The 27444-nt window shown below is 42.0% G+C and overlaps 1 protein-coding gene and 1 long non-coding RNA gene across 2 annotated transcripts in view; one reads left to right on the top strand and one right to left on the bottom strand.

Annotated features, from left to right (window-relative positions):
- Positions 1-3874: 3874 nt before the first annotated feature.
- LOC115280452 lies at positions 3875-13800 on the top strand. Its single transcript, XR_003903779.1, has 2 exons — positions 3875-3953; positions 13677-13800. It is a non-coding gene; the product is annotated as an uncharacterized LOC115280452 (long non-coding RNA).
- Positions 6030-27444, bottom strand: part of ZFP90 (ZFP90 zinc finger protein) — a 35853-nt gene continuing 14438 nt past the window's right edge. The window contains exons 3-5 of the mRNA XM_029925352.1: positions 11856-11982; positions 11426-11521; positions 6030-8097 (exon numbers count right to left, since the gene is read on the bottom strand). Coding sequence (XP_029781212.1) covers positions 6449-8097; positions 11426-11521; positions 11856-11982 — 1872 coding nt within the window. The 3' untranslated portion in view covers positions 6030-6448. The remainder of the gene's footprint in view (positions 8098-11425; positions 11522-11855; positions 11983-27444) is intronic.

Below are 27444 nucleotides of genomic sequence, written 5' to 3' on the forward strand. Positions count from 1 at the left end.
GGATCTAATACAAGAGAAGAGAAGTTAGCTGGAGAGAAGAGAACCAAGCATCACCCATATTAACAGGAAGGACAGGAAGAACACAAAGACAAGTTACGTAGGTGACAGTAGTTACCTTCTAATTGCTTTTATTTCTCTCAGTTAATTAGGACACAAGGCCTCCAGCTGAGTGAAGACTGGGTGAAATGCTGGAGGTTGAGAAAAGCTATAAAATCATAGTTCAGGAGACAGGGACAAACAATTGGAATAGAGAAACAAATGCTTGAGGTTTGCAGCCAGGAATTTTTTTTTAAAGTGGTTTATTGTCAAATTAGTTTCCATACAACACCCTGTGCTCTTCCCCACAAGTGCCCTCTTCCATCACCACCACCTCTTTCCCCCCTCCCCCTTCACCCCTCAGTATTCAATGGTCTCTCAAGTTTTGCGTCCGTCTCTCTCCCCACTGTCTTTCCCTCTTCCCCTCCCCCTGGTCCTCCATTAGGTTTCTCCTGTTTTCCTGTTAGATCTATGAGTGCAAACATATGGTATCTGTCCTTCTCTGCCTGACGTATTTCGCTTAGCATGACACCCTCGAGGTCCATCCACTTTGCTACAAATGGCCAGATTTCATTCTTTCTCATTGCCATGTAGTACTCCATTGTGTATATATACCACATCTTCTTGATCCACTCATCAGGTGATGGACATTTAGGCTCTTTCCATGTTTTGGCTATTGTTGACATTGCTGCTATGAACATTGGGGTACATGTGCTCCTATGCATCAGCACTTCTGTATCCCTTGGGTAAATCCCTAGCACTGCTATTGCTGGGTCATAAGGGACTTCTTTGGATAGTTTTTTTGAGGAACCTCCACACTGTTTTCCAGAGCGGCGGCACCAGTTTACATTCCCACCAACCGTGTAGGAGGGTGCCCGTCTCTCCACATCCTCGCCAGCATGATTGGGCTAATCAGGCAATTAGAGAAGAAATTAAAAAATATATGGAAACAAATGAAAATGAAAATACAACAATCCAAAATGTCTGGGACGCAGCAAAGGCAGTCCTAAGAGGAAAGTATATTGCAATCCAGGCCAATCTCAACAAGCTAGAAAAAGCGCAAATTCAAAATCTAATGGAGCACCTACTGGAACTAGAAGGGAAGCAGCAAGAGCACCCCAAACTCAGCAGAAGAAAAAAAAATAATAAAGATCAGGGCAGAAATAAACAATATAGAATCCAAAAAAACAGTCGAGCAGATCAATGAAATCAATTTATCACAAGTAATCCCTTAGAAATAAAAGCAATCATCAGAGATTACTATGAAAAATTATATGCCAACAAACTGGACAACCTAGAAGAAATGGACAAATTCCTAAATGCACATGCACTGCCAAAATGCAGCCAGGAATTTAAGGTCGGGCTAGTCACTGTGGCAGTCCCATCTAGCTCCATAGGGACAGGAGTGGTATAAGCAGAACAAGAATTGGGGGGGGGGGGAAGATGCTCTGGTTACCTCATTTAAAACTTCTGTATTAAATTATATGCCACAACCTATTAACCCATTCACTTACTGACATTTATCCTGTCCATATTTTTACTATTGCAAACACTGCTGCAATAAGCATCCTTGTGCATGTCTTTGTGCTCACGCAGGGGTTTCTAGTCCAGGGTACATACCTGATAGTGGAAATGCTGGGCCATGAGGTATGCTTAGCTTTACTCTTACTGGGTATCACCAAATTACTCTCCCAAACCATTATGTTTATCCTCTCACCAGCACTGTGTACACATTCTCATTATCCCCTTTCCCAGACTTCTACATTTTTGTCAGCCTAATGGGTATGAAACAGTATCCTATTGGGGTGTCTGGATGGCTCAGTTGGTTAAGCATCCGACTCTTGATTTCAGCTCAGGTCATGATTTCAGTTTATGGGATTGAGCCCGGCGTGGGCTTTGTGCTGAAAGCATGGACACTGCTTGGGATTCAGTCTCCTTCTCTCTGCCCATGCCCCCCACCAATAAATAAACAAACTTAAAAAAATATATAGTATCTTATTGTCTTCTTTTGTAAAATTCTGATTGCAAGATTGAGCACCTTTTCATTTATAAGACAGTCTTCTTTGCCTAACTACAGATCTCCATTCCATTGCTCATTTAGTAAGATTACAAAAGTACCTATTATGTGCCTGCAATTGTGAAGAGCAGGAGAACAAAAAGTTACCAAAAATAGAAAGAGCCCCTGCCTTCCCAGAACTCACAATTTAGTGTGAGGTGGGGGTGGGGAGACCACCAAATAATCATAAATACAAACTATGGTAACATAAAGCACATTAACAGTAATCCATGAAAACTTAAGAGGATGACCAATTTAGATGAAGGAGGGCAGCAGAACCTTCCCTGAAGTGACATTTGCATCTCACCAGCGGAGTAAGAGTTCACTAGTTCAGCAGCTACACAGAACGAGGCACCACCACCATCAGCAGGTCTAATAACTGGAGAAGTGTTTTCCTATCTTCCCGAGCTGCCGCAGAGGTGTACTAGATGCTGGGACAGAAATAATGCCTGCCCTGGGGTCCTGCCCCAGACACACCCAGGGCCCGGGAGTGGGAGAGTGGTTTTCTCCTGGTTCCCTTTTGCAATTTGGGGCTATTACTCCTGCGCTATTGTATCCAGTTTATTCCCGTACGAGTCTCCTACCCTCTGACAGAGTAACCTATACACGACCCAGAAAATTTTTTTTATTTCAGACCCAGAAAACCATTTTTGGGTATTCTACCTCATCCTGGATATTTTAAGAAAGAAATTCTATAAAAAACAAGAAGGGTGCTTCAAAAGTTAAAAGTATTAAGTGTCATTATTATAAAAACCAATACCAAAACCAATCCAAATGTGTCCCAGCAGTAAGGGACTTAAGGAGATCTTGAGACTAATATTTATGAAAAATGGTGGTTTAAGTATGGGCAAGATTTATCCGTAGTATAGGCAAATGTGAATAACAACTTGATATATTAAGGTATATATGAGGGTTATGAGTGAATTTAGGGAATTTAATCTACTAAAGTAGTCAGGAAAAGCATTCCGAAGCCCTTCATCATTTTGTCTGTTTGGTCTCCAACCTAACCTATCACTATAACCCTTCACTCACTTCTCCCAAAACAATACTCTGTTATCTGCAGCTCCTTGAACATAACATGGCTCTGGGAACACCAGAGTTAGAGGTAAAAGGCCAGTCAGTCCTAGGTTCAAAACCTCAATCTTCCACGGGAAATACTACCTGGGGAATACTAGGGAATTACTTTAACTCTCTGGCCCTCCCACCCCCCATTAGAAAACAAGGATACATGTATTAGGTTTCTTTAATGCAAACAACAGAAATCTGACAAATTAGCTTAATCAAAAAAGGATACTCATTGGACTGACAGTAGGGAGTCCACTGAATTCCAGAAAGGGCTTCAGAAATTAAACCAGGTCCAATAGGACCTCAGGATTAGAAACGAGTACCAGGGTGCCCAGTTGGCTCAGTTGGTTAAGTGTCTGACTCTTCGTTTTGGCTCCAGTCAGGATATCATGGTTTGTGAGATCACACCCCGCATTGGACTGTGCATGGACATTGTGGAGCCTGCTTGGGATTCTCTCCCCTGCCCCTGTCCACCCTCCCCCCTGCTCTCTCTCTCTCTCTCTCAAAATAAACAAACTTAAAAAGAAAAAAAAACCTTTAAAAAAAGAGAAAAGAAATGAGAGTACCATCATGTCAGCTGCATCCCCTCCTACAGCAATAGAACTCCTCTCTCTGGTAAGGAATTGGGCTCTAGGCAGTTCTAGAACTTCACCTTTCCAGCCTAGCAACACAAAACAAGTGTCCCTGGCAAATCTATTTAGAACATTTTCTGGCAAAGGACTCTGGCTCAGCTAGGTCACAGGTCTGCCCCCTGGAACTATCACTGAGCACCAGGGATATCCTGACTTATGTTCCTGTAAGTACAGCAGAGATGTCATAAAAGAAAGGAAAATGTTGGGCAAAGACAAGAGTTCCCATAAGACCTAGAACAAGGAGTCGTAAGGATTAAATGAAATGATGGTTATGAAATATATCACACAATTTCTTTCTAGTAGGAAACATTCAGTAAGTGGTACCTATTATTAACTCACCTGTGATGAGACTAGCAGTTAATCCCTCCTTGACACACCACAGTTTTAATCTTAGCCATGTTCTGAGAACTGAAAAAGAAATTGACTCCCGTTCAACTAAGAAGGCTATTTATTGAAATAATACAATGATGTTACAAGGTTGCATTTCATATGGCCTAGAAAGCCGGGTGTTCATTAGTGCATGGTGCCTGGTGGCTGGAACTAGAGAATCCTCTGCTCAATCAACCATGAACATTCTGGGCTCCTTCACTTTCTGTGAAGATGTGCTGATACTCAGAAACTGGTTGATCTAGGCCAAGCTCCACACACAAACCAGTGGCTTTCTTTGAGTCTTCTGGAACCAAGTCTTTATAAACTTTCATAAAAGTAAGATAGCACTCAATTGGTTACAATTTAGGTCATTCTTGCAAATAGTTCCCTATGGGGATACCCAAACAATCAGCAGCAAACAAGCTCCTGATAAGCATGGCAGGCACTCAGTAGGGGAGGGTCTGCGTAGAATCACCCATTCATTGTCAAACCACGTATCAGACAACACACGGGCTTGGCACTGTGGGTGTGTGTCAAGCATGGAACATCGCAAGTAAGGTGTTTTTAACAGTTAATGTCTTGGAAGGGCAGATTTCTGTCTCATCCAACTCGTGATAGATTCACTGGGCCAGACACCACACATTTCAGCCCCCATGCACACTTTTCCTGCAAAGAATTATGAAGAATCTTTGGGAGCCGCCTCATGTTGTCCAGGATGAGACAAGGGTGATGGATCCTGCCAGTTGGCATGCAGAGAAGGCAGTAAGGAAGGTTTACCATCGACACTACCCATATCACTCCACCTCATGATTCATTAGGGTGGGAAAATTTTATTATCTTAAAAGGGGAGAGGCTCTCGTGTGAAAGGGGTCAAGGTGCACAGTTTCTTCCAAATTTCTCTCCACTGTTGGCACCATGAACAAACAAAGGTAGGGAAATTCCTTTAGGACAGCCCATGAGGCATGAGGAAACATTAGGTTTTAGAGTGGGCTATGGAAGCTTAGCTTATGCTTTACCAATGGAAGAGCAGCACTGAACTAAGAAAAGTTCATTTTTTCTAGGATGAAATATTTCCTTGGTACATAAAATGGGTCATTATATCAGTTCCCTAAACTGATTTAAAGAAATTTTATGACAATGGGTAATTACATTCATACTTCTCCACAGTAAAATTAATTTGAGGGAAAATTTTCCCTCTTAGTTTTGTGTTGTTTTCCCATTGATCCAATACAGGAAGTTTGGGGCAGTGTTTTTTCATGAGAATTTCATTAAAAGCACAATAAGAGGACTTAACAGGTCTATGAAACTGACGTATGTTAGTTTGAAGCATAAATATTACACTTGGGAAAAGGAAAAAAAGTCACCAGTAGTTGAACTATTCACAGCTTTTGCTAACATTCTGGTATGTAAGCCCCCAACAAACTGTTTAAAATAGGCCTGTGACACATTTGCATGTATTTTGCTGCCTTTTATGCTTTTATGAATTCCCAAAGTATCCAACTTGAGTGCTCATTAAATGTTTGTGCATCTGATTTATTTAAAAACTTACTTTAAAGCCCTCTGAATTCCAAAATACCTTTTCAGTGGGCAGACCGCTGAAAAATCCAGGCAAAAGAATCTTTTTTTTTGAAAGGGCAAAAGATCCAGGAGAGTGGAGTTCTCCGCCCAGCTGTGCCATCACAAGCTGTATCACACTGTGCAAACCACTTCACATCTTTGGCTTTTGGTTTCTTCATCTATACAATGAAGTGGTTGGACCAGTTGATCTCATTCTTTGAATGGTGAATTCCTGGAGGTGGAACTGGTTTCCGTGATGAATTTAACAGAAGAGCTGCAGATGAACGCAGTTGTCAAGCAATTTTAAAAGTAAGTTTTGGTCATTATTGCAGGAGTTTTATTTATTAAAAAAGGCTGTAAACAGTTACAAGTCAAACTGTTCAAAATTCATGATCTCCTGCATAAACATATTTAAAAGCTTTATAAAGTCCAATACATAGGCTTATCATTTCCAACTGGTTATATGTGATGCTTGTAGCTGTTTTTACAAAAGTCTGTAATCAGATTTGAGAATGTACCTTCAATTTATTAAAATACATGGTCTACTAGCATAGAGCTTTCTTCACATACCACATACACGTGCACACACACGCGCGTGCACGCACACACACAGACACACACACACAGAAATTCATTACATTCTCAAGTTTCCTCTCCAGTAAGAATCTTCGGGTACTGAATAAGAACAATATCTTAGCTAAAGTTTCCTGCACATTCCTTAATTGCAGGGCTTCTACAGTTTATTTCGTGTATGAATTCTCTGGTGTTTAGTTAGTGCTGAGCTTCTACTGAAGTTTTTCCCACATTCCTTACAAGCATAGGGTTTTTCTCCAGTATGAATTCTCTGATGATCATGCAGATTGGTTTTTTTCCGAAAGGCTCGCCCACATTCATTACATTCATAGGGTTTTTCTCCAGTATGAGTTCTCTCATGCTGAATGAGGGATGAACTCTGACTAAAGGCTTTCCCACAGTCAATACATTCATAGGGTTTCTCTCCAGTGTGGGTCCTCTCATGCTGAGTAAGTGATGAGCGTCGACTGAAGGCTTCACCGCATTCATTACATTCATAGGGTTTTTCTCCAGTATGAATTCTGTGATGTTCTATGAAGCTTGTACTCCTTTTGAAAGCTTTTCCACATACATTACACTGATAGGGTTTCTCTCCGGGATGAGAAATAGGTTGCTGATTAAAGTTCTGCTCACATTCATAGGGGTTCTGTTCAGTATGGATCCTCTGATGATCAGTAAAGTCAGTGAAGTGACTGAAGTCTTCCCCACAGTCATTACAATGATAGGATTTCACTTCACTGACAGTACTTTCATCTTGATTTAGAGATGAGCTGTGCTTGAAATCTGCACCGTAGTTATTGCTTTGGTAAGGTTTGCCTCTCTTATGAATCCTCATATGTTTATAAAGGGACGGGCTCTGACCAAAAGCCCTGCCACATATGCTACATTCAAAAGGCTTCTCTCCTGTATGAGTCCTTTCATGCTGGACAAGGGAAGAACATCTACTAAAGGCTTTCCCACACTCCTTACATTGGAAGGGTTTCTCTCCACTATGCGTGACCTCATGTTGAGTGAGGGATGTGCCATGCCTAAAAGATCTCCCGCATAAATTGCATCGATAGGGTTTCTCTCCAGTGTGAATTCTCTGGTGTTGAACAAGGGAGGAGCTGCGCTGGAAGGCTTTCCCACAGAGACTACACTGATAAGGTTTCTCTCCCGTATGAGCATTCTCATGCTGGCCAAGGGATGAGCTATGCCTGAAGGCCTTCCCACACACATTACATTCGAAGGGCTTCTCCCCAGTGTGAATTCTCTGATGCTCAGTAAGTTGTGTCTTCCAGAGGAAGGTTTTCCCACAGTCAGTACATTCATGGTGTTTCTTTCCAGGATAAATTCCCTGATCTGTACCATTGGGGCAAGTTCCCTCTCCTTTATGAGTTTTCTCATGTTTAGTGAGTGATGATCTATGAATAAAGGCTTTTCTGCATTTATCACATTTATAAGGTTTCTTTTTTGCAAGGATATTACTCTGATTAATTATATCTGAATTCTGTCCCAAATTGCTTCCAAGTGTATCACATTCACTAGGCCTTGAAGGAACATTCAGTTGTGTAACCAGAACCGTGTTCAGTCTGGGTTTTTCACCAAACTTATTTTGCTGAAAAGTTTCCTCTGGGGTGATTATTTTCTTCTGGGTGGATGCATCTGGCCCCAGATATCTTTTCCAGTTTTCATGGTGCCTCTCTAACTGGTTACTAACATCCCAAGTGTTTTCAAATGTGGCACGTGAAAAGCCATCTGCACTACTGGATCCTTCAGATATGCTCTGCTGCAGATGTGAAGATTTGGCTTCAGGCCTGGTCTTCCAGTCTGAAAGAAATCCAAAGTGCAAAAGTCCCTATTCCCTTCTATTGAAACAAACTGCTACAGTAGGAACGGGGAAAGGAAAGAGATATAAACTACTCGTGATTTTGTTTTGAAATTAATCCAGGAGGGCTCCTGGGTGGCTCAGTCAGTTAAGTGAAATTAATCCAGGTACTGGGAAAGAAGACCCACAATGAAGGAAAGGAAGAGTACAGAGAGGTGACAGTGCAGGTTGCAGAGCCCGAGTGTATGGCCAGTCTAGAATGAGGACGCCCACCTAGGAGGACTGGTTAGGAAGCAAGGGAATAAGTGAGCATGAGGAGGTTAGGCACAGATATAACTGGAGAAAAACCATGGTCTGCCTTGCAAGACCCTATCTGCTCTCCATGCTTCCTATCCATTCTACAAATCATCCCCAAATCTGTCTTCCTAATACAGCCATTTCACAATACCTTTAAAAGTGACCTCTGAGGCTCCAAATCTTCAAATCCTGCAGAGAAAACCTGCAGCCACTGATGTAACTGAAATTATTCTTTGACATACGTGGGAGATCAATAGCTGTGCTTCACAAGCTGACATAAAGCAATATTTCAGGAGGCAAACTGTACTTGTCTTTACAATTAGATCTGTGGTTTTAGTCCTTTTTGAGTTCTGGTTCTACACTATTCACCTCTCTTAACCAGAAAGGATTCTACTCTGCCTAATAAATCAATCTCTAAACTGCTGTTTAACCTCAGAATACTAATAGCACAGAACTAGCTTCTAGGTTCTAAGAATAGTAACTTTTAAAAACTGAGGGGAAAAAGGGTTCTGGAGTGATGGAAATGTTCCATACTGAAATGAATTTGGATTAGATGGGTAAATGCATTTGTCAAAGTCAACTGTACGGTACTTAGAAGAGTTGTATATCTTATTGTATTTACATTTTTCTTATAAAAACCCATAAATACTGAACTCTAGTTAATGATACATATGAAATATGTAGAGGTGAAATGTACTCGTGTCAGCAAATTAACTGGAAATGCATCAAAAAGACTGACTGATAGACGAAGAATATGTGATAAAGCAAATATAATAAAATGTTTTAACAACTATAGAATCCTGGTGGTAGGTATACAGGGTTCACTGTATTAATTTTTTCAACTTTCCATATGTTTGAAAATATTCATAGTAAAATGTTAGGAGGGAAAAAACTAACAACGAAGGATCCTAAACCCCAAAAATTCCTCACCCTGGAATAAGATTCAATTCTAATTTCCCAAGGACAGAAAATGCTTTTAATTTCTTTTAGAATACTTCTCAGAGGGACACTCAAGAAATGCTTGTTGATATGAATGAATGAGAAAGTTCTCTCCCCAACCATATTCCAAAGTAATCAAATAATTCCTGACTGCCTTCTATGTGCTCTGCAACACAGACAGAACACACAGACATATAACAGACTCTTTCTCCAAGAGCTTGAAATCCTCAAAACAAGACTCAATCATCTGAGGAAGAAAAAAAAAAGGAAAACCATCAAATGGTGTATTTTTAAATCTGAGTTTGTTTGGTAAAGATGATATAAATGGTACTTATGAGCAGGGAAGGAAAAAATAAATATACTCATATATATTAGGCTTATGGATAGATGCCTTGAACTTAAGGACTTGACTGCTTTGGATAGGTACAAAATATTATCCAATGAGGGAAAGTGTACACTACTTACAGAAAACATTAAAAAGTTCAACCCAAGTGGGACTTGTTTCATTGGGAACAAAAAGAGAATACTGGAAGGTATGATACGTGACCTTTAAATTGAGTGGGAGTTTCAATTTTCTATAATGAGGTACAGGAGTGACAGCAAGAGCTTACCAGAGGCAAGCAGTTTATGAAGATAAAACGTTAAAATCCAATTTGGTCCACCAAGTGATGAATAGAGAAACAAAATGTGGTATGTCCATACACTGGCTTATTATTTAGCAATTCAAAGTAAGGAGGTAATAAAACATGCTACAACATGAATGAACTGTGAAAGTTTCACACTAAGTGAAAGAAATCAATCACAAAAGGCTACATATTACATGATTCCATTTACATAAAATACCCTAGAAATGGTAATCTATTGAGAGAAAAAGATTAATGGGTACAGGGGTAGAGGGGATGGAAATGGAGAATAATTGCTAGTGGGTACAGTTTCTTTTTGGGTGCTGAAAAAGTTCTGCAGTTAGATAATGGTGATGGCTGCATAACTCAGTAAATATCTGAAAAACCATTATACTGTAAACTTTTAAAAGGTGAATTTTCTGGCATGTCAATTATATCTCAAAAAAGCTAAGATTTAAAAAGTCCAATATGGGTTGCAAAAGAAAACACAGTGTGAACAATTTCAACTGGGAATTCCAGTAAACTCCACTTGGGGCCTGGTTTAGGAGGAAAATAACCTGAATTGCAAGAAAATGACTAAAGGGACTGGGGTGTTTGGCCTGAGGGACTAGAGATCTAGTGGTTTTTAATGGACAAGGTAGTAAAATGATGATTTAGACTTTAAATATTTAATTGCATGCGACTTCTACAAGGAGAAGTCCTGAAACAAGGGGAAAAGTGACCAGGGTACAAGTAAGGATGATTTCTGAGTCCGCAGTACAGATTCAAGAGCTGTAACCACCAGAAGCCAGGTGCCCTTTTAAGGTGGTAACAGAGAAAGAAAGAGGAAGAAACTGGAAAGCAGACACCTTAAGGCAGATTTGCTTAGAGGGAAAACCAAGAAAAGTCAAAGACCTAAAGCAAGAAGTACTTAGCAAGCCAGGATACCAGGAAAGGACAGTACTCCAGGAACCACGGGAGAGGCGATGACACAAACCGGCCTCCAGGCAGGATGGAAAGATGGTGCTACGCCCCTCACAGCTGTCGTAGAAGCGCAGTCAGGGAGACAGAAGTCTGAAGGAGGTTATGAAAAGGCAGCGAATCAGGGTTGTGTGTATCTCCTATAAGTCTGGGGCTAGTGACAGTGAAAGCAGCAAGTGAAAGAAGACAGGGGAGTTCAGTTAATGACTGAATGAATAAGAAAAGGGATTGCTAATAATGATGAGAGACTGAGGACACCAGAGGAGAGAATAACCCAGCAATGGAGTCACAGTATGGAGAAATGGTATTCTGTGTAGGACAAAGGGGCCCGTTCTCCTCTCAGGCCTGCCAGCAGGAGGAGAAGGGAGACAGGCAGAAGTGCCATCCAGGAGGTGATTCAAGGTGTCCTGCAGGTACCAGAGCTCCCAAGGGACCAATGTGAAGTGCTCCTCCCTCCCTCAGCTGTGCCACTGTCTGCAGGCATTCCTGCCTGCCTGACGCCCTCATTTACCTGGACAGAAAGGTCTTTGGATTTCTCCCTCTGATATCCATGGCTCTTCTCCTTGTTCCAATTTGAAGATCACCTCTGGCTTGGAAACTTGATACCCTGCTCATGGGTAAACACAAGATTTGGTTGTTTGTGCAAGTGGACAAAGACCCCTCCTATAAGTCAGTACTAGTCCTTGATGTTCAGGAACTCTGAAGGAAAAAAAGGTGCAACTTGAGGAGTCATGCAATCAAATGACCTATTTCCAGTTCTGCAAAAGAAAGAACTTCACTTAAAGAACAGGCTCAGAAAACTGTCAATCTGAGTCCCAAAGAGAAAATAGGCTCTAACCGTGAACACCCTCCTCACGGCCACCTGATGTATGAGCCCCACACCCTTAGCAATGGAGAAAGGAAAGACCTGCCAGAAGGCAAGATACTGAATCAGTCCTTACCAAGAGAAACCAGGTGGCTATAGTTCTCCAGCATCACATCCCTATACAAGCGCCTCTGGGCAGGGTCCACGTGGTGCCACTCTTCCTGGGTGAAGTCCACAGCCACATCTTTGAATGTCACAGATTCCTGTAGGATTACATTGCTGTTCAACTAGGGATCAATACCAAAAATGTTCCCATGGCAACACAGGGAACATACTGTAGGGTCATCAGGAACAGTGACCACACACTTGATATCCTGAGGGGGCAATATTGGGTTAAGCATACTAGTTGTTTATATAATTTTGTAAAGGATCCAGTGTGGCAGGCAGGAAAGTCATGTGGGGTAACACATCCTGCAATCCCATATCCCTATTAGCGGTCCTGTTTTCCTGTAAAGCCAAGCCCTGTCATACAATCATCAATTCCTCACTGCCCATGCACTTCCTTTGTTAGAAAATCCAAATACAGTGGGAGAGTAAAAACAACAGCCCTCTTTCACCCCTGTCACCAATCCCACCAGGCTCCTAAGAAATAATGACTGTTAACAGTTTGGTATATACATGTAAGAGTCCCTTCTCCATGTTTCACTCACACACACACACAGTCTTGTTTTGTGAAATACCTTCCATATTGTTCTATAGCTTGCGTTTTGCATTTAACTATGTATCTTGGAGATCTTCTCATAGTGATACATATAATTTCACCTTATCCCTTTGAATTGCTTCATAGTACTCCACATACAAGTATCATAACATATTCATTGACTACAACCTAACAGCATTCCATGCTGCTAAGGATAAGATTCAGACCGACCCCCCCCCCCCCCCCCCCCCCCCCCCCCCCCCCCCCCCCCCCCCCCCCCCCCCCCCCCACCTCTTACTGGGCTCTAGCCAGGCTCATCTTGCTGATCCCTGAATACATCAAACTTATTCCTACCCTGGGCCTTTATGCTTGTTTCTCCCTCTTCCCCTAGGATCTCCACGTGGTTGACAGTTACTAGTGATTCGGTCTCATCTTGAGCATAGCCCCCTCAGAAAATCTGTCTTAGCACCTCCCTCTAATTTACTCTCCATCACATTACCACGTTAATCTTCTCCCAAGCACAGCTATCTCTCACGGCCAAATTCCTGCCCCCTGAACTCAGGCACCAAACAGATTCAGATAAAAAGTACTTGTACTTCTAACAATAATCTGCAATTCACTTACTTGTTAGTTTCTCTGGCTCCCCCACCATGAGCTCCATGAGAACAGGGACTTGATCTGTCTTGATCAGTTATATGCCCAGTATAGAGTGGATGCTTAAAAAATGTTTGGTGAGTAAATAAATGGACCAGTCCCTGTTAGTAGACATTTGGATTATTTTCAGTATTTTGCTACTACAAATGTCACTACAATAACTCCTTTGCGTAAATATAGCCAGTAAGAATTGGAATTTCTGGGTCAAAGGTCTTTTCCTGCTTCTTTCCCTGTCCAATCACTTCTCTCTCACTACCCCACCGGACCTAGGCTGGCTGAGATCCCCCATCCCCCTCAGTCAGTTCCGATACTCATGGGTTGATTACAGTCCTATCTTACTAGGCCTTGTTAAACCGTGTCACTGTGCCCTGGTTTGACTTCAAAAATGTCTATGGTAAAATATGGTAAAGGCAATCAGTGTGAAAACACATGAGGGCAGAGCTGAGTTCATTACAGCAGCAAAGAAAGTTTCAGCCTTATTCTATGTCCTCCCCATGTGCTTAGCTACAGCTGAACTGGAGTTCTTTCAATTTCCTGGAGGGTATCATTCTCTCCCCACCTTCCCACCTATCTTTCCCTTGCTAATTCTGTCTCATATTTCAGGTGCTGGTTAACCGATCTTCAGTGAAGTCTTCCAATCCCCTACTGGAGAGCCAATCCCCATTATCGTGTCTTCAAGCATTCTGTACATCCACAATTATTCAAATAAACCTAATAATCCATTTAATACTTGTCTTCCTAGTTAGATCACGAGCATTATGAGGGCGGAGACTCTATCTTTTTTTTACTTGAAAACACGAGTGTCCAGCAAGTGCCTGATTCATACTAAACACTGGTTTCCTGACAGAGATTTGAATTTTAGAGAAGGAAGGAGTGGTCTCTTCTACTGAGTGAGGAATATGACCACATCCACACATACCACTGGCTCCTCTGTATCGTATTCTTGCTCAACACTGCAGCTGGGTCTGCAGGAACAAGGAAGGGCTGAAACGTGGGAGATTTTTCTGAGATTAGGGATGTGAATGGGCCAGGTAAGATGACACTCGATATTTACCAGGCACCTGGCTTTACCAGATGTACTGTGGCAGAAAAAAAAAAAAAAAGCAAATGAAAAACACTGCAGTCCTTGAATACATTCCAGTTTATTTTAAAATGTGCTATTTATTAGAGCACAATATGAAACAATACATAGTGAGATACCACAGGCATTCAGAGCAGGAAAACCTGGGAAAGGGAGAGAAGCTTCAAGGCAGGCTGTGTACTGGGCCTGAAGAGGTGCAAGTATCATTTGGACAGGAGAAGGAAGTGGGAATCCAATCCAGGGATTACCACGTTTGAAAGGAAATGCTGGGCTTGGGATGGACATGGCCAGCAAGGAAAAAGGGGGTGGGTCAAGGCAAGGCAATCTAATTTATAGTTAGGTTGTGAGAAGTAACACCTTCTCCCCACTGCCTACTCTGTCCTGTAAACATACAGCCCACTCTGATTAGTAACAGATGCTGTTATCAGCCAACCTGGATTCCTCTGCTTAACTGGTCCCCTTATTTATTTACAATTAATCAATTAATTAATTAATCTCTACACCCAATGTGGGGCTCAAACTCATGACCCCAAGATCAAGTGTCACATGCTCTTCTGACTGAGCCAGCCAGGAGTCCCGAGGTCCCTCCTTTCCCCTCTTTTCCTTTTCTTCTTTCTTTCTTAACGTTTATTTATTGATAGAGAAAGCACACATGCGTGAGTAGGGGAGGGGCAGAGAGCGAGGGAGAGACAGTATCCCAAGCAGGCTCCCTGCCATCAGGGCAGAGCCCAATGTAGGGCTCAAACTCACAAACCGTGAGATCATGACCTGAGTGGAGATGAAGAGTTGGACGCTTAACTGACTGAGCCACCCAGGTGCCCTCTACCCCCATACTTAATATGTGGCCTCTTGATTTGTTTCTGCTTCCCCAAATAGACTGCACTAATGGTAAAAAATGTGCTGACCAGTAAACAAATGTCTAGACCAAATCCAATAAATGTCATTTCTTGCCACGACAGGACAACAATTGACTTCTGTTCTACTCTTGGTCCCACCAACTCTTTCCTACCCACTGTCAGAGTCAGTTTTCTCAAACACAAACCTGTGTTCAAGTTACAAACCAGGCTGCTGCCACCTCTTACCTGGTCCACTGCTACAACCTCCTAACTTTCTCTCCTTTTCCACTCAAGCCCTGCTCCCAAGTCTGTCTTCCATACATCAACCAGAGTCCTCTTGTTAAAAAACTGCTGGAGCAAGTCAGTCCTTTGCATAAAAATCCCCAACAGGATCTCAATTCATTCCAAGTAAAACTGAAAGTCTTAACAGCGGACTACAGGGCTCCCCACAGTCTAGCCCCCCACTATCTCCCGGACTTCGTCTTGAACCTCATCCCACACCCGGTACTCTCCCCCATTCGTTCGCCCTGCCCTCCTTCTGATTCCCGAACACTCTAAGCATGTTTCTGCTCAGCAGCCCGTGCTCTGACTGCTCCCCTGACCTGGAAGCCTCTTCCTGCAGAGGTGTGCGGCTCCCTACTCACTGGCATCAGCTGTTGTTCAAATGTCACCTCATGAGAGCAACCCTCCCTGACCGCCCTGCATAAACTAGCACCCCCACCCACCACTGTCACTCTGGCTTCTCCTGTTCACACTCCTTACCACCTGACATCGATTTTAAATTTGCTTACAGTCTGCATTGCACAGCACAACTGCAGACCCCAGGAGAGCAGGATATTATCTATTTTCTTTATGTCTAACTCTCCACTGCCTAAAACAGGCCTGGCACATAGTGGGTGTGCTATAAATATTTAATAAACGCTTTTCTTGAGATCAAAAATTAGATTCCTTCATGTGACCTTCAGGGCCCTTTATAACCTGGTCCCCACCTTACTGCCTCAGCTCTGGCCTCTCCGTCCCGCAGATACCATAATCCAGCCTGCAGAAGAGTCACAGCTCCTGGAAACGCCACGCTCTCTTCTGCCTCTGCAAAAACACTTGGCCTTCCCTCTTCTGCTTAGCTAATGTTTATTCTCTCACCAAGGCTCTCTCCTCTGGTGCCCCACTCCTACCCCCAGGTCTGGGTCAAGTGCCGGGGCCACTCTCCAGCCCACTTCACATTGTCTGTTACCTGTTATTCACTGTGCTCCTAAAGCGTCAAGACCTTGTCTCAGGCACCTTTGAATCTTAAGACCAGAACCAGTTTGGTACATAAGACAAGCAAGAGTTCATAAAACTAAATAGGTAAAATGTACTGAGATCCCTGGTGGGAGTGAGCCACTCCAAGCCAGGTCAACTCTACAGTCTTTACCCTTCTTCCAGATACACCTAGACCTCGTTAGCAACTGCTTTTCAAAATTAACAAGGTTATCATGAAGTATGTATTTCATCTTCCTCATGATGACATAAAAAAAGGTCCAAAGAACTAGGAACAGCATATACTAACTTGAGAAGACTCAATTTCCAAAGCCTGTAAAAAGTGGCACCCTAATAACATAAACTATCCTGTGGGTAAATCAGAGCCCTCCTGGCCCAATCTTCTTATCTGTAACACGGGTTCCCTGAACTGAAGACACGGGGGTTTTAGGAGCACAAGGGTGAAAGGTCACTTCCAGTTGTACAGGACAACACTTGCAAATACAGATACACCCTCCAACTCTGGAGGAGAAATCTGCTCAAATTCTAACTCGTGAAACTTAGAAACTTGGCAAAGCTGAAAACCAGAGAACAGCAGCTAATAAGTAAAAACAATGAAATTTATAAAAACTACTCTAAGACCAAAGTTAGTTTGTCCAATTATAACACATTACATTTGCTAAGGGTTTTCACTCAAGTACTCAGTGCTCTCTGATATCAAACCAATAATAGTTTGATAAACTGAGTTAACAGCATATCTAACAATTGAGCCCGGAGAGAACTATTTACTGTTAGCCTTTACGCACACACAGATGCCCTATTTAGGCTATGGGCGTCATCTATTGCATCCTAACCAAAAACCTGGACCTCATCCTTGATTCTTCATCTTTCCTTTATGCCCTGGAATCTCCAAGAGCCTCAAAAATATATATAGTCCCTCCCCTTCATTTATCAAATCCTGCTCAAATCCTCCCGTCAACGATGTCATTAAGCCAGGCAGTAACTTTCTAGATCAATGCTGTCTAATATGGTAGCCACCAGAAACAGGTGCACTACTGACACCTGAAATGTGTAAATTTCAAATTGGGATGTGTGGCAAGTATAAAACACACATAGGATTTCAAAGATTTAGCACCAAAATAAAGAAATAAGTAAAATGCCTCATTAATAATTTTAAAATACTGATTCATACAGAAATATTCTGGTTATATTGGGTTAAATAGTATGTATTACTAAAATTAATTCACCTATTTCTTCCTACCTTGTGGCTACTAGAGAGCTTTGAATTAAATATGTAGTTTGTATTTCTTTTGGACAGTGTTGTTCTAGATTGTCCTAGATCTCCACCTCAGCCATTCTCCAACTGAATCACCTTTCTCTCTTGGGGAAAGATGGTGGAATACGAGGATCTCAGGCTTGCCTCGTCCGTTCCAAATACCTAGATAACATCCGTACCAGTGTAAAACCCAGAAAACGACCTGAAGACTGGCAGAACAGACCCTCCACAGCAAAATGTAGGGAAGAATAGGAAGGGCAAAGACTGGTGAGGGGCCAAACCGATCTGTGGGACAGTATACAGGAGGGAGGGACAATGTGGGCGTGGAGAGAGGCACACCTCCACCTAAGGCACCCCAGGCACACAGGGCTGCCACTGGGAAGATGAATCCTTGTAACATTTGGCTTTGAAAGCCAGAAGGGCCTAACTTTGAGAGTTCCTACAACAAGTGGGGGCTTAGCACACGGAACTAAAAATCAGTGGGCTTGGCTCTGGAAGAGCCAAGGAGGGTGACACGAAACTGAGTTCCTGCCCTAAAAAGAGACAGCACCACAAACAGCCCCACAGATACACCACAGAAGCAGCAGTTTGGACAACACCTCGGGTATAGGCTCAGGACATTTATTTACTAACCTCAGCTCATATGCTGGAGGGGCAGTGATGTGGGGGGACTTCTCCAAGAACAAAAGAGCTGGAGAGCACCATTTCCCTCTCTGACTCCCCAGCCCGGATATAGCCAAAGCAGTGCCACAAGCCTGGCAGTGTGCAAGCAGCCCTGACGGGCCAGCACCACTCCAAAGTAACGCATGCCCCAGAGAGGGAGGAAAATAACCACACCAGTCCCAACTGTGGCCAGCAGTGGGTGGGGGTCCACAATGGATCTGACTGCAGGCCCCGCCCATCAACAAAAGCTTCTCAAGGAACACCACCACACCACCAGGGGAGTGCCCTGCAGTTTGGTGCTACCAAAGCTCTGGCAAATGCCTGGTGTGACTCAACTCAAGCTCAAGGCAGCCCCAGACTGGCCTGCTAACAACAGAGGGACTAAACTCCTCCCACAACAGGCAAAGAAAGCCATTGCAGACAACTGGACTGATGGTAAACATGGCTTAGCCACAACAGTGGAGGTACACACAACACACATAGAAGACACCCCTAAAGTGCCAGGTTCTGGTGAACAAGGGATATGCATTGCAGGGCACTAAAGAACTTCTTCTTTCTAAGGCCACTACTTTCAAGAGCAGAAGACAGGGGCGTCTGGTGGTTTAGTCGGTTAAGCTCGGGTCATGATCTCACAGTTCTTGAGTTTAGCCCCGTGTCGGACTCTGTGCTAACAGCTCAGAGCTTGGAGCCTACTTCAGATATAGTGTCTCCCTCTCTTTGCCCCTCCTCTGCTTGGACTAGTTCTCTTTTTCACACACACACACACACACACACACACACACGCACAAATAAGTCATTTTAAAAATTAAAAAGATAAAAATAGAAAATGAATAAGAGTGGAAAACAGCTGACTTTCCTAACACCGAAACAGTCACAGAGAATTAGACAAAATTGGGGAGACAGAGAAATGTGTCTCAAATGAAACAACAGAACAAAATCACAGCAAGAGACCTGAATGAAAAGGAGATAAGGAATATGCCTGAGAGAATTTAAAGTAAGGGTCATAAAGATGCTCACTGGACTTGAGAAAACAGTGGAGAACCTCAATAAGACCCTTACGAAAGCATAAAAAAGAACCAAGCAGAGATGATGAACTCAAATAACAGATTTACAAATACACTAGATAGAATAAAGAGCAGAATAGTGAAAGCAGAAGAATGATCAGCAACCTGGAGAACAAAGTAATGAAAAGCAATCAACCTGAACAGGAACAAGAAAAAAATAATAATAAATGAAAATAAACTTAGGGACCTCGAGACCTACACCATCAACTGTAATAACATTCCCATTACAGAAATCCCAGAAGGAGAAGGGAGAGAAAAGGGAACATAAAGTTTTTTTTAAAGAAATAACAACCAAAAACTTCCCGAATATTTCCCAAATCTGAAAAAGGAAACAGAAGGCACAGAGAGTCCCCAACAAAATCAACCCAAGAAGGTCCACAACAAGACACATAGTAATTAAAATGGCAGGGGTGTGTGCCTGGGTGGCTCAGTCAGTTAAGCATCTGACTCTTGATTTCAGTTCAGGTAATAATCTCACGGTTTGCGAGTTCGAGTCCAGTGTGAGGTTCTGTACTATCAGTGCAGGGTCCGCTTGGGATTCTTTCTCTCCCCCCAACCCCTGCTTTTGTGTGCATACCACTCTCTCTCTCAAAATAAATAAATAAGCTTTAATAAATAAATGAAATGGCAAAAAGTAGTGATGAGGAAAGAATCTTAAAAGCAGCACAAGAAAAGACAAGTTATATACAAGAGAAACCCCATAAGGCTATCTATCATCTGATTTTTCAGCAGAATCTTTCCCAGCCAGAAGGGGTTGGCATGATATATTCAAAGTGCTAAAAGAGCGGTGCCTGGGTGGCTCAGTCGGTTACCTGTCCAACTTTGGCTCAGGTCATGATCTTACGGTTCATGGGTTCGAGCCCTGTGTTTGGCTCTGCACTCACAAACTCAGAGCCTAGATCCTGGAGCCTGCTTCAGATTCTGTGTCTCCCTCTCACTCTCTGCCCCTCCTCCACTTTGCGCTCACTCACTCTTTCTCCCTCAAAAATAAATAAGCTTCAAAAAAATGAGTCAAGGGAGTCACAAAATAAAAGAATGTAAAGTATGTCACCATATACCTAAAGTGTTGGAGGCAGAAGAATAAAGAATGGATTCAAACTTTGGCGACTACTAACTTAATATAAACTGCTACATGCCTAAGACTTTAATATAAACTTAATAGTAACCCCAAATCAAAAACCAGTTATAGATACGCAAAAAAATAAAGAAAAAGGAATCCCAATATATTACTATAGAAAAGCCAACAAACTGTGAGGGAAGAGAAGATCAGAGAAGAACTACAAAAACAACCGTAAAATAAGGAACAAAATGGCAATAAGTATATACCTATTGATAATTACTTTGAATGTAAATGGACTAAATGATTCAATCAAAAGATATAGGGTGACAGAATGGATAAAAAGCAAGACCCATCTATATGCTCAAGAGATTCATTGCAGACATAAAGACATGCAGAATGAAAGCAAAGAGATGGAAAAGCATTTATCATGCCAACAGATGTGCAAAGAAAGCTGAGGTAGCAATACTTATACTAGACACAACAGACTTTAAAACAAAGACTGCAATAAGAAACAAGGAGAGACATGACAGAATCATAAAGGAGATAATCCAACAAGAAGATATAACAATTATAAATATCCATGAACCCAACATGAAAGCACCCAAATACCTAAAGCAGCTCAAACAAACATAAAGGAAGTAATCAGGCGTAATACAGTCATAGTAGGGGACTTTAGCACTACCCCTTACATCAATGGATAGATCAAACAGAAAATCAACAAGGAAACAGTGGCTTTGAATGACACATTGGACCAGATGGATGTAACAGATATATTCAGAACATTCTATCCTGAAGCAGCAGAATACACATTCTTTTCAAGTGTATGTGGAACATTCTCCAGGACAGACCACATGTTAGGCCACAAAACAAGTCTGAACAAATTCAGAAAGAATGCAGGCATACCGTGCATCGTTTTCAACCACAATGCTATGAAACTAGAAATCAACCACAAGAAAAAATCTGGAAGAAACACAAACATATGGAGGTTAAATAACATGCTGCTAAACAATGAATCCACTGAAACAAAGAAATCAAAGAGGAAATAAAGAAATGCATGGAGACAAATGAAAATGAAAACAAAATCTTTGGTTCACAGCAGAAGTGGTTCTAAGAGAGAAGTTATAGGGACACAGGCCTACATCTTACTGTCAAATTTGGCCTCCTGCCATACACCCCATGCTTCTACTACATGGATGCCCTTATTACATCATTTTCTTTTGAGTCTCCTTGACTTCGCACTTATTCTGACACCGGGTACTTTCTTCCCTAGACTCCATAGGAAAAATTCCCACTCACCTTTCTAGAACGAGTTCAGTGGTCCCTTCCCTCATGAAGCTTTTCTGGAGAAGCTCCCTGCCTCACCACGCTGCCTCCCCAGTCAGCATTTGGGTCCACATCTCCATTTTAAAACTGTAGCTGTGTTGATTTTTTTAAGTAAATATGCTTTTTTTGGGGGTAGTATTTTTTATTAAGTAATCTCTACCCCCAATGTAGGATATGGACTCAGGATCTCAAGATTACAACCCGCATGCTCTACTGACTGAACCAGCCAGGTGCCCCTAGTACTGTAGCTGTTTATTCACATTTTTCTCCCTCAACATTTTCTCAGACTCCTTTTCATTTCACTATGTCTAAAACCAAGCATGTTGGAATTGTCCAGAATCATGGGGGCAATTGAGAAAACCTGCCCATGCATGGAGAGCCCTGCTAAACAATTTTTAAAACTCCTCAAGTGATTCATTATAAAAGAGCAATAGCTAACATTCAGTGAGCATTCACCACAGGCCAGGTACTGAGCTCGGGTCATTTAAGTGCACCTTCTCACTAACTTTCGTCACTCAAGCCCTACTGCTGCCCCAAAAGGTCATGAAGTGTGACCCTAGTTAAGAATCCCCGCCTGGCACAGAGTAGGTATTCCACTGCTGAGTGAATGAATAGAATCTGGGACATTCTTAAGGAAAACAAGATTTTGGGGCTCCAAAAAAAATCAGGCGAATTAAATTCTTGGAAAACAAAAAGCAGGGACAAACAGAAAAATGATGGCATTAAGAGTCAAATCCAAAAGCTGGTTCCTCTTAAATACCAGCCAAACAGGAAAAACTTTGAGAAATCTAGTACATAAAAGAAACAACTGGAGCACTTGGCCAGCTCAATCAGTGGAGCGGGTAACTTGATCTCAGGGTTGTGAGTTCCAGCCCCACACTGGGTGTAGAGATTACTTAAAAACAAAATCTCAAAACAAAAAGCAACAATAACAAAATAAATGACTTTAAATGGAATAAACAAATCCATAAAATATTACAGGAGATGTGAAAAATCTTAATGAAGTGAGTAATTTTAAAATTTTAAATCACTGATGTTGACACAAAAAAGTAAAAACCTTAATCAAACTGTTCCCAATTAACCCTTCTATTAAAAATCCTAGATCTAAATGTTTTATAAGGGGTGCCTGGGTGGCTCAGTTGGTTAAGCGTCCGACTTTGGCTGAGGTCATGATCTCACGGTTCGTGAGTTCAAGCCCCAAGTACGGCTCTGTGCTGACAGCTCAGAGCCTGGAGCCTGCTTTGGATTCTGTGTCTCCCTCTCTCTCTGCCCCTCCCCCGCTCACACTCTGTCTCTGTCTCATAAATAAAACACTAAAAAAAAAAAAAAATCAATAAATGTTTTATAAGTAAATTCTTTCAAAAGGCAGAAAAAGATAATGAGCAATCTGAATGCTTCTGTAAGTTCAGGATAAACATGCCACCAAGTTCAGGATAAACATGCCACCAAAACCTGTAGATCTTTCTCACTCTAAGGGCTATTTCACTTAAGAATACAGATGCAGGGGCACCTGGGTGGCTCAGTCAGTGAAGCATCTGACTTCGAGTCAGGTCATGATCTCACAGTTCGTGGGTTTGAGCCCTGCGTCGGGCTCTGTGCAGACCACTAGCTCAGAGTCTGGAGTCTGCTTTGGATTCTGTGTCTTTTTCTCTCTCTGCTCCTCCTCCCCTGTTCACTCTCTGTCTCTCAAAAGTAAAAAAAAAAAAAAAAGTAAAAAAAAAGATTATCTTTCTCTCTGTCCTTCTTCACTCATGTACTTTCTCTCTCCCTCTCGGAAAAAAAAAACTACACTAAAACCTTGGATTGCAAGTAACTTGTTGTGCAAGTGTTCCGCAAGATGAGCAAACATTTTTAATAAATTTTAACTTGATAAATGAGTGATGTCTTGCAACAATAGTATGTGATGCTCTCTCTCTGCAGGATTGTGGGAGATGTCAACACAATGTCACATTTCCACGAAATTCTCAAAAGGAGGCAAAAGCCAAGTGTCATTGGATAGGCTCCTTGTTAAAGCTGATGAACTTTCTTGTCTCCCTCACACAAGAAACAAAGGTTTTCAAAGATAAATACATGTTAATTTATTTTTCTTTATTATTTTGTAATACATAACAGTATTGTAATCATTTTTATATGGGTGTTTTTGGTTGTAGAAGAAGTCATCTTGAGTATTTTTGGGCTGTAGAACAAATCATCTGAGTTTCCATTATTTCTTACGAGGAAATTTGCTTTGATATACAAATGTTTTGGATTATAAGCATGTTTCTGGAACAAATTATGCTCATAAACCAAGGTTTTACTATATATGAAATTTAAAATATTTTCAGTGAAAATGTTTAAGGGAAAAACATGCATTAAGAAGAAAAGAAGGAAATTCATTACAACAAAGAAAGAGGTGCTAAAGAAGAATCACAAATGAATTTTTCTATTAAAAAGTCTATGTTGGAGGAGTCAAGATGGCAGAGGAGTAGGGAGACCCTAGCCTTGCTTCAATCCTCGAACACAGATAAATATCATTTTGGGGGGGGCCTGGGTGGCTCAATCAGTTAAGTGTCCAACCCTGGATTTGGGCTCATGTCATGATCTCACAGTTCGTGAGACTGAGCCCCGCACCAGGCTCTGCGCTGACAGCATGGAGCCTGCTTGGGAATTCCTCTTTCTCTCTGCCCCTCCCCCACTCCCTCTCTTCTCAAAATAAATAAACTTTAAAAAATATACCAAATCATTTTGAACACCCATCCAAACACCCATGATGACATGAGCTGAAATCAAGAAATCGAACTGAGGACTGAGAGAGTAAAAATGCACAACTAGAGCTGAAAGAAAAACCCACCACGTCGTGGAAAGTAGGAAGTGGAAAGAGTTGATTTGGGGAGGAAAAGAACTCCGGTGCTGCGATGGGGAGGGAACCCTGATCGCAGAGAGAGGAGCAGGAGAGACAGTAAAAGACAGAGAAAAAGAGTGAAAGTGCATGTGGAGAACTCCACAAGAAAAACTCTTCCCCCAGTACACTGCCTCGGAAAAGGAGAGGGGTTCAATACCACAAGTGGGAGTGCAGAGTCTGAAGTTTCAGAAGTCTATACCATCACCAGAATCTCACTTGGCAGGCTTAATGGTGGTCTGGTGGGGAAGGAGGGCAGAGACATAGAGCAGGCAGCATGGTCTGAAGATTCCCTGGGTCACACAGGGAGAAGCAGTTATGCTGCGCATTTGGGAGAGGTGGCACAGTCTCTCTGGGGGCAAAAGACCGGTTGGGTGCCACTGAGCTGGCCCATTCACTAACACAGGAATGGGACATAGCTGCGGGCAGCAAGCCTTGGTGCCAGCTTTCTGCCATGCTCTACTTTTCTTTTTTTTAAGTTTATTTATTTATTTTGAAAGAGATAGTGTGTGCAGGAAGGGCAGAAAGAGAGGAGAGAGAATCCCAAGCAGGCTCCACACTGTCAGTGTGAGGAGCCCAATGTGGGTCTCAAACTCACGAACTAGAAGATCATGACTTGGGCTGAAATCAAGAGTTGGATACTCAACCAACTGAGCCACCTAGGAGCCCCTCTGCTGTGCTTTACTATAAATAATAAACTGCTGTGCACAACCCATTTCTGTGACAAGCTGGCACTAGCCACAGTCTTGTAGAGCAAGACCTTCCCCTAGAGGGTCAGCATGGGTGCCCCCTGTGCAATCTGTAAAATGTGGAGTTTTGAAACTCAGCCAACGCTCCTGAGATAAAACATAGGAGTGCTGTGGCTGGCTAGGTGGACAGCTCAGATACAGGGAGGGTAAAGGTGGGGATCTGGTGGAAACCAGGGACACAAGAAAGTGATTGTTTGCTCTCCTCTGAGGGCTTCCTGAAGAGCGGTGGGCATGAGCTCCCTGCTGGGGGGAAGGGGAGCCAGGTTATGATGCAATTTTCACTCCCCCACCCCCAATCAGCAATGACCAACTTCAGTGAGCAAAATGGTACCACCACGAGGAGGCCACAGTCACTTACACCAAGTCCTGTGCCCCTGTGGCCTTCAGGTGGATCTCCACTAGGGCAAGTCGGTCTCAATCAGTGCAGCAGCCTGCACCTCCAGAAGATAAGCACAAACCCCCACATGCACCAAGTTTACTGATCAGAGTGTTACAAAGCTTCAGCTCTAGGGGAAATGTTTCCCATTCCCCTTGGGATATAGAAAAAGCAATTTTTAATATTAAAAAATTTTTTTAATTTAACGTTTATTACTTTTTTTTTTTAACTAGTTCCTTTTAACAAGGAGATCAAAACACACCTAGGATCTAGCTTCCATTTTTGTTTTGTTTTGTTGTTTTTGACCTGGACAACAGAGAAGACAGGAGTTCAATCAAAAGAAAAAACAGGAAGAAATAACGGTCAGGGATTTAATCAATACAGTTATAAGTAAGATGTCTGAACTAGAATTTAAAACAACACTTATAAGGGTACTAGCTGGGCATGAAAAAAGCATAGAAGACACTAGAGAATCCCCAACTGCAGAGATAAAAGAACTAAAAACTAGTCAGGATGAAATTTAAAAATGCTATAATGAAGATGCAAGCTCAAATACATGCCATAACAATGAAGATGGATGAAGCAGAGGAAGGAATCAGTGATACACAGAAGATAAAATTTTAAAAAATAATAAAATTTTTAAATAAAAAAAAGATAAAATTATGCAAATAATGAAGCTGAAAAGAAGGAAAGAAAGGTATTAAGTCAAAATGCAGACTTAGGGAACTTAGCAACTCCTTAAAGTGTAATAACATTTGTATTATAGAACTCCTAGGATGAAGAGAAAGAGGAAAAGGGGTAGAAGGTTTATTTGAGCAAATTATAGCTGAAAACTTCCCTAACCTGGGGAAGAAAACAGGTATTAAAATCCAAGAAGCACAGAAAACTCTATTTAAATTCAACAAAAGCCAGTCATCACCAAGACGTATCACAGTCAAATTCACAAAATACACAGAGAAGGAAAGATAAGGAAAGAAAGCAAGGGGAAAAAAGTACTTAATGTACGAGGGAAGACAGATCAGGTTTGTAGATCTATCCATAGAAACATGCCAGGCTAGAAGGGAGTGACATGATATATTCAATGTGCTGAATGGGAAAAATATGCAGCCATGAATACTTTATCCAGCAAGACTGTCATTCAGAATAGAAGAAAGTGGCACCTGGGTGGTTCAGTTGATTAAGTATCCAACTCTTGGTTTCAGCTCAGGTCATGATCTCGTGGTTTTGGGAGTTCAAGCCCAGTGTCGAGCTCTGCTCTGGCTGCATGGAGCCTACTTGGGATTCTCTGTCTCTGTCTCTCTGCCCCTCCCCCACTCACACTGTCTTTCTCTTTCAAAAGAAATAAACTTGAAAAAAAAAGAGACAGAAGAAGAGATAAAGAGCTTCCCAAACAAAAACTAAAGGAGTTCATAACCACTAAACCAGCCCTGCAAGAAATATTAAAGAGGACTCTACGAGTAGGGAAAAAAAGGACCAAAAGCTAAAAAGAAACAGAGAAAATCACCAGAAACACCAATTTTTATAGGTAATATACAGGCACTAAATTCATACCTATCAATCATCACTCTGAAAGTAAATGGACTAAATGCTCCAATCAAAAGACACAGGGTATCAAAATGGACCAAAAAATAAGACCCATCTATATGGTGCCTACATGAGATTCACTTCAGACCTAAACACACCTGCAGATTGAAAGTATAGGATGAGGGGCACCTGGGTGGCTCAGTAGGTTAAGCGTCCAACTTCGGCCCAGGTCATGATCTCATGATTTGTGGGTTTGAGCTCTGACAGCTCAGAGCCTGGAGCCTATCTTTGGATTCTGTATCTCC

Source organism: Suricata suricatta, chromosome 16, assembly GCF_006229205.1.
Source record: "Suricata suricatta isolate VVHF042 chromosome 16, meerkat_22Aug2017_6uvM2_HiC, whole genome shotgun sequence".
NCBI lineage: Eukaryota > Metazoa > Chordata > Mammalia > Carnivora > Herpestidae > Suricata > Suricata suricatta.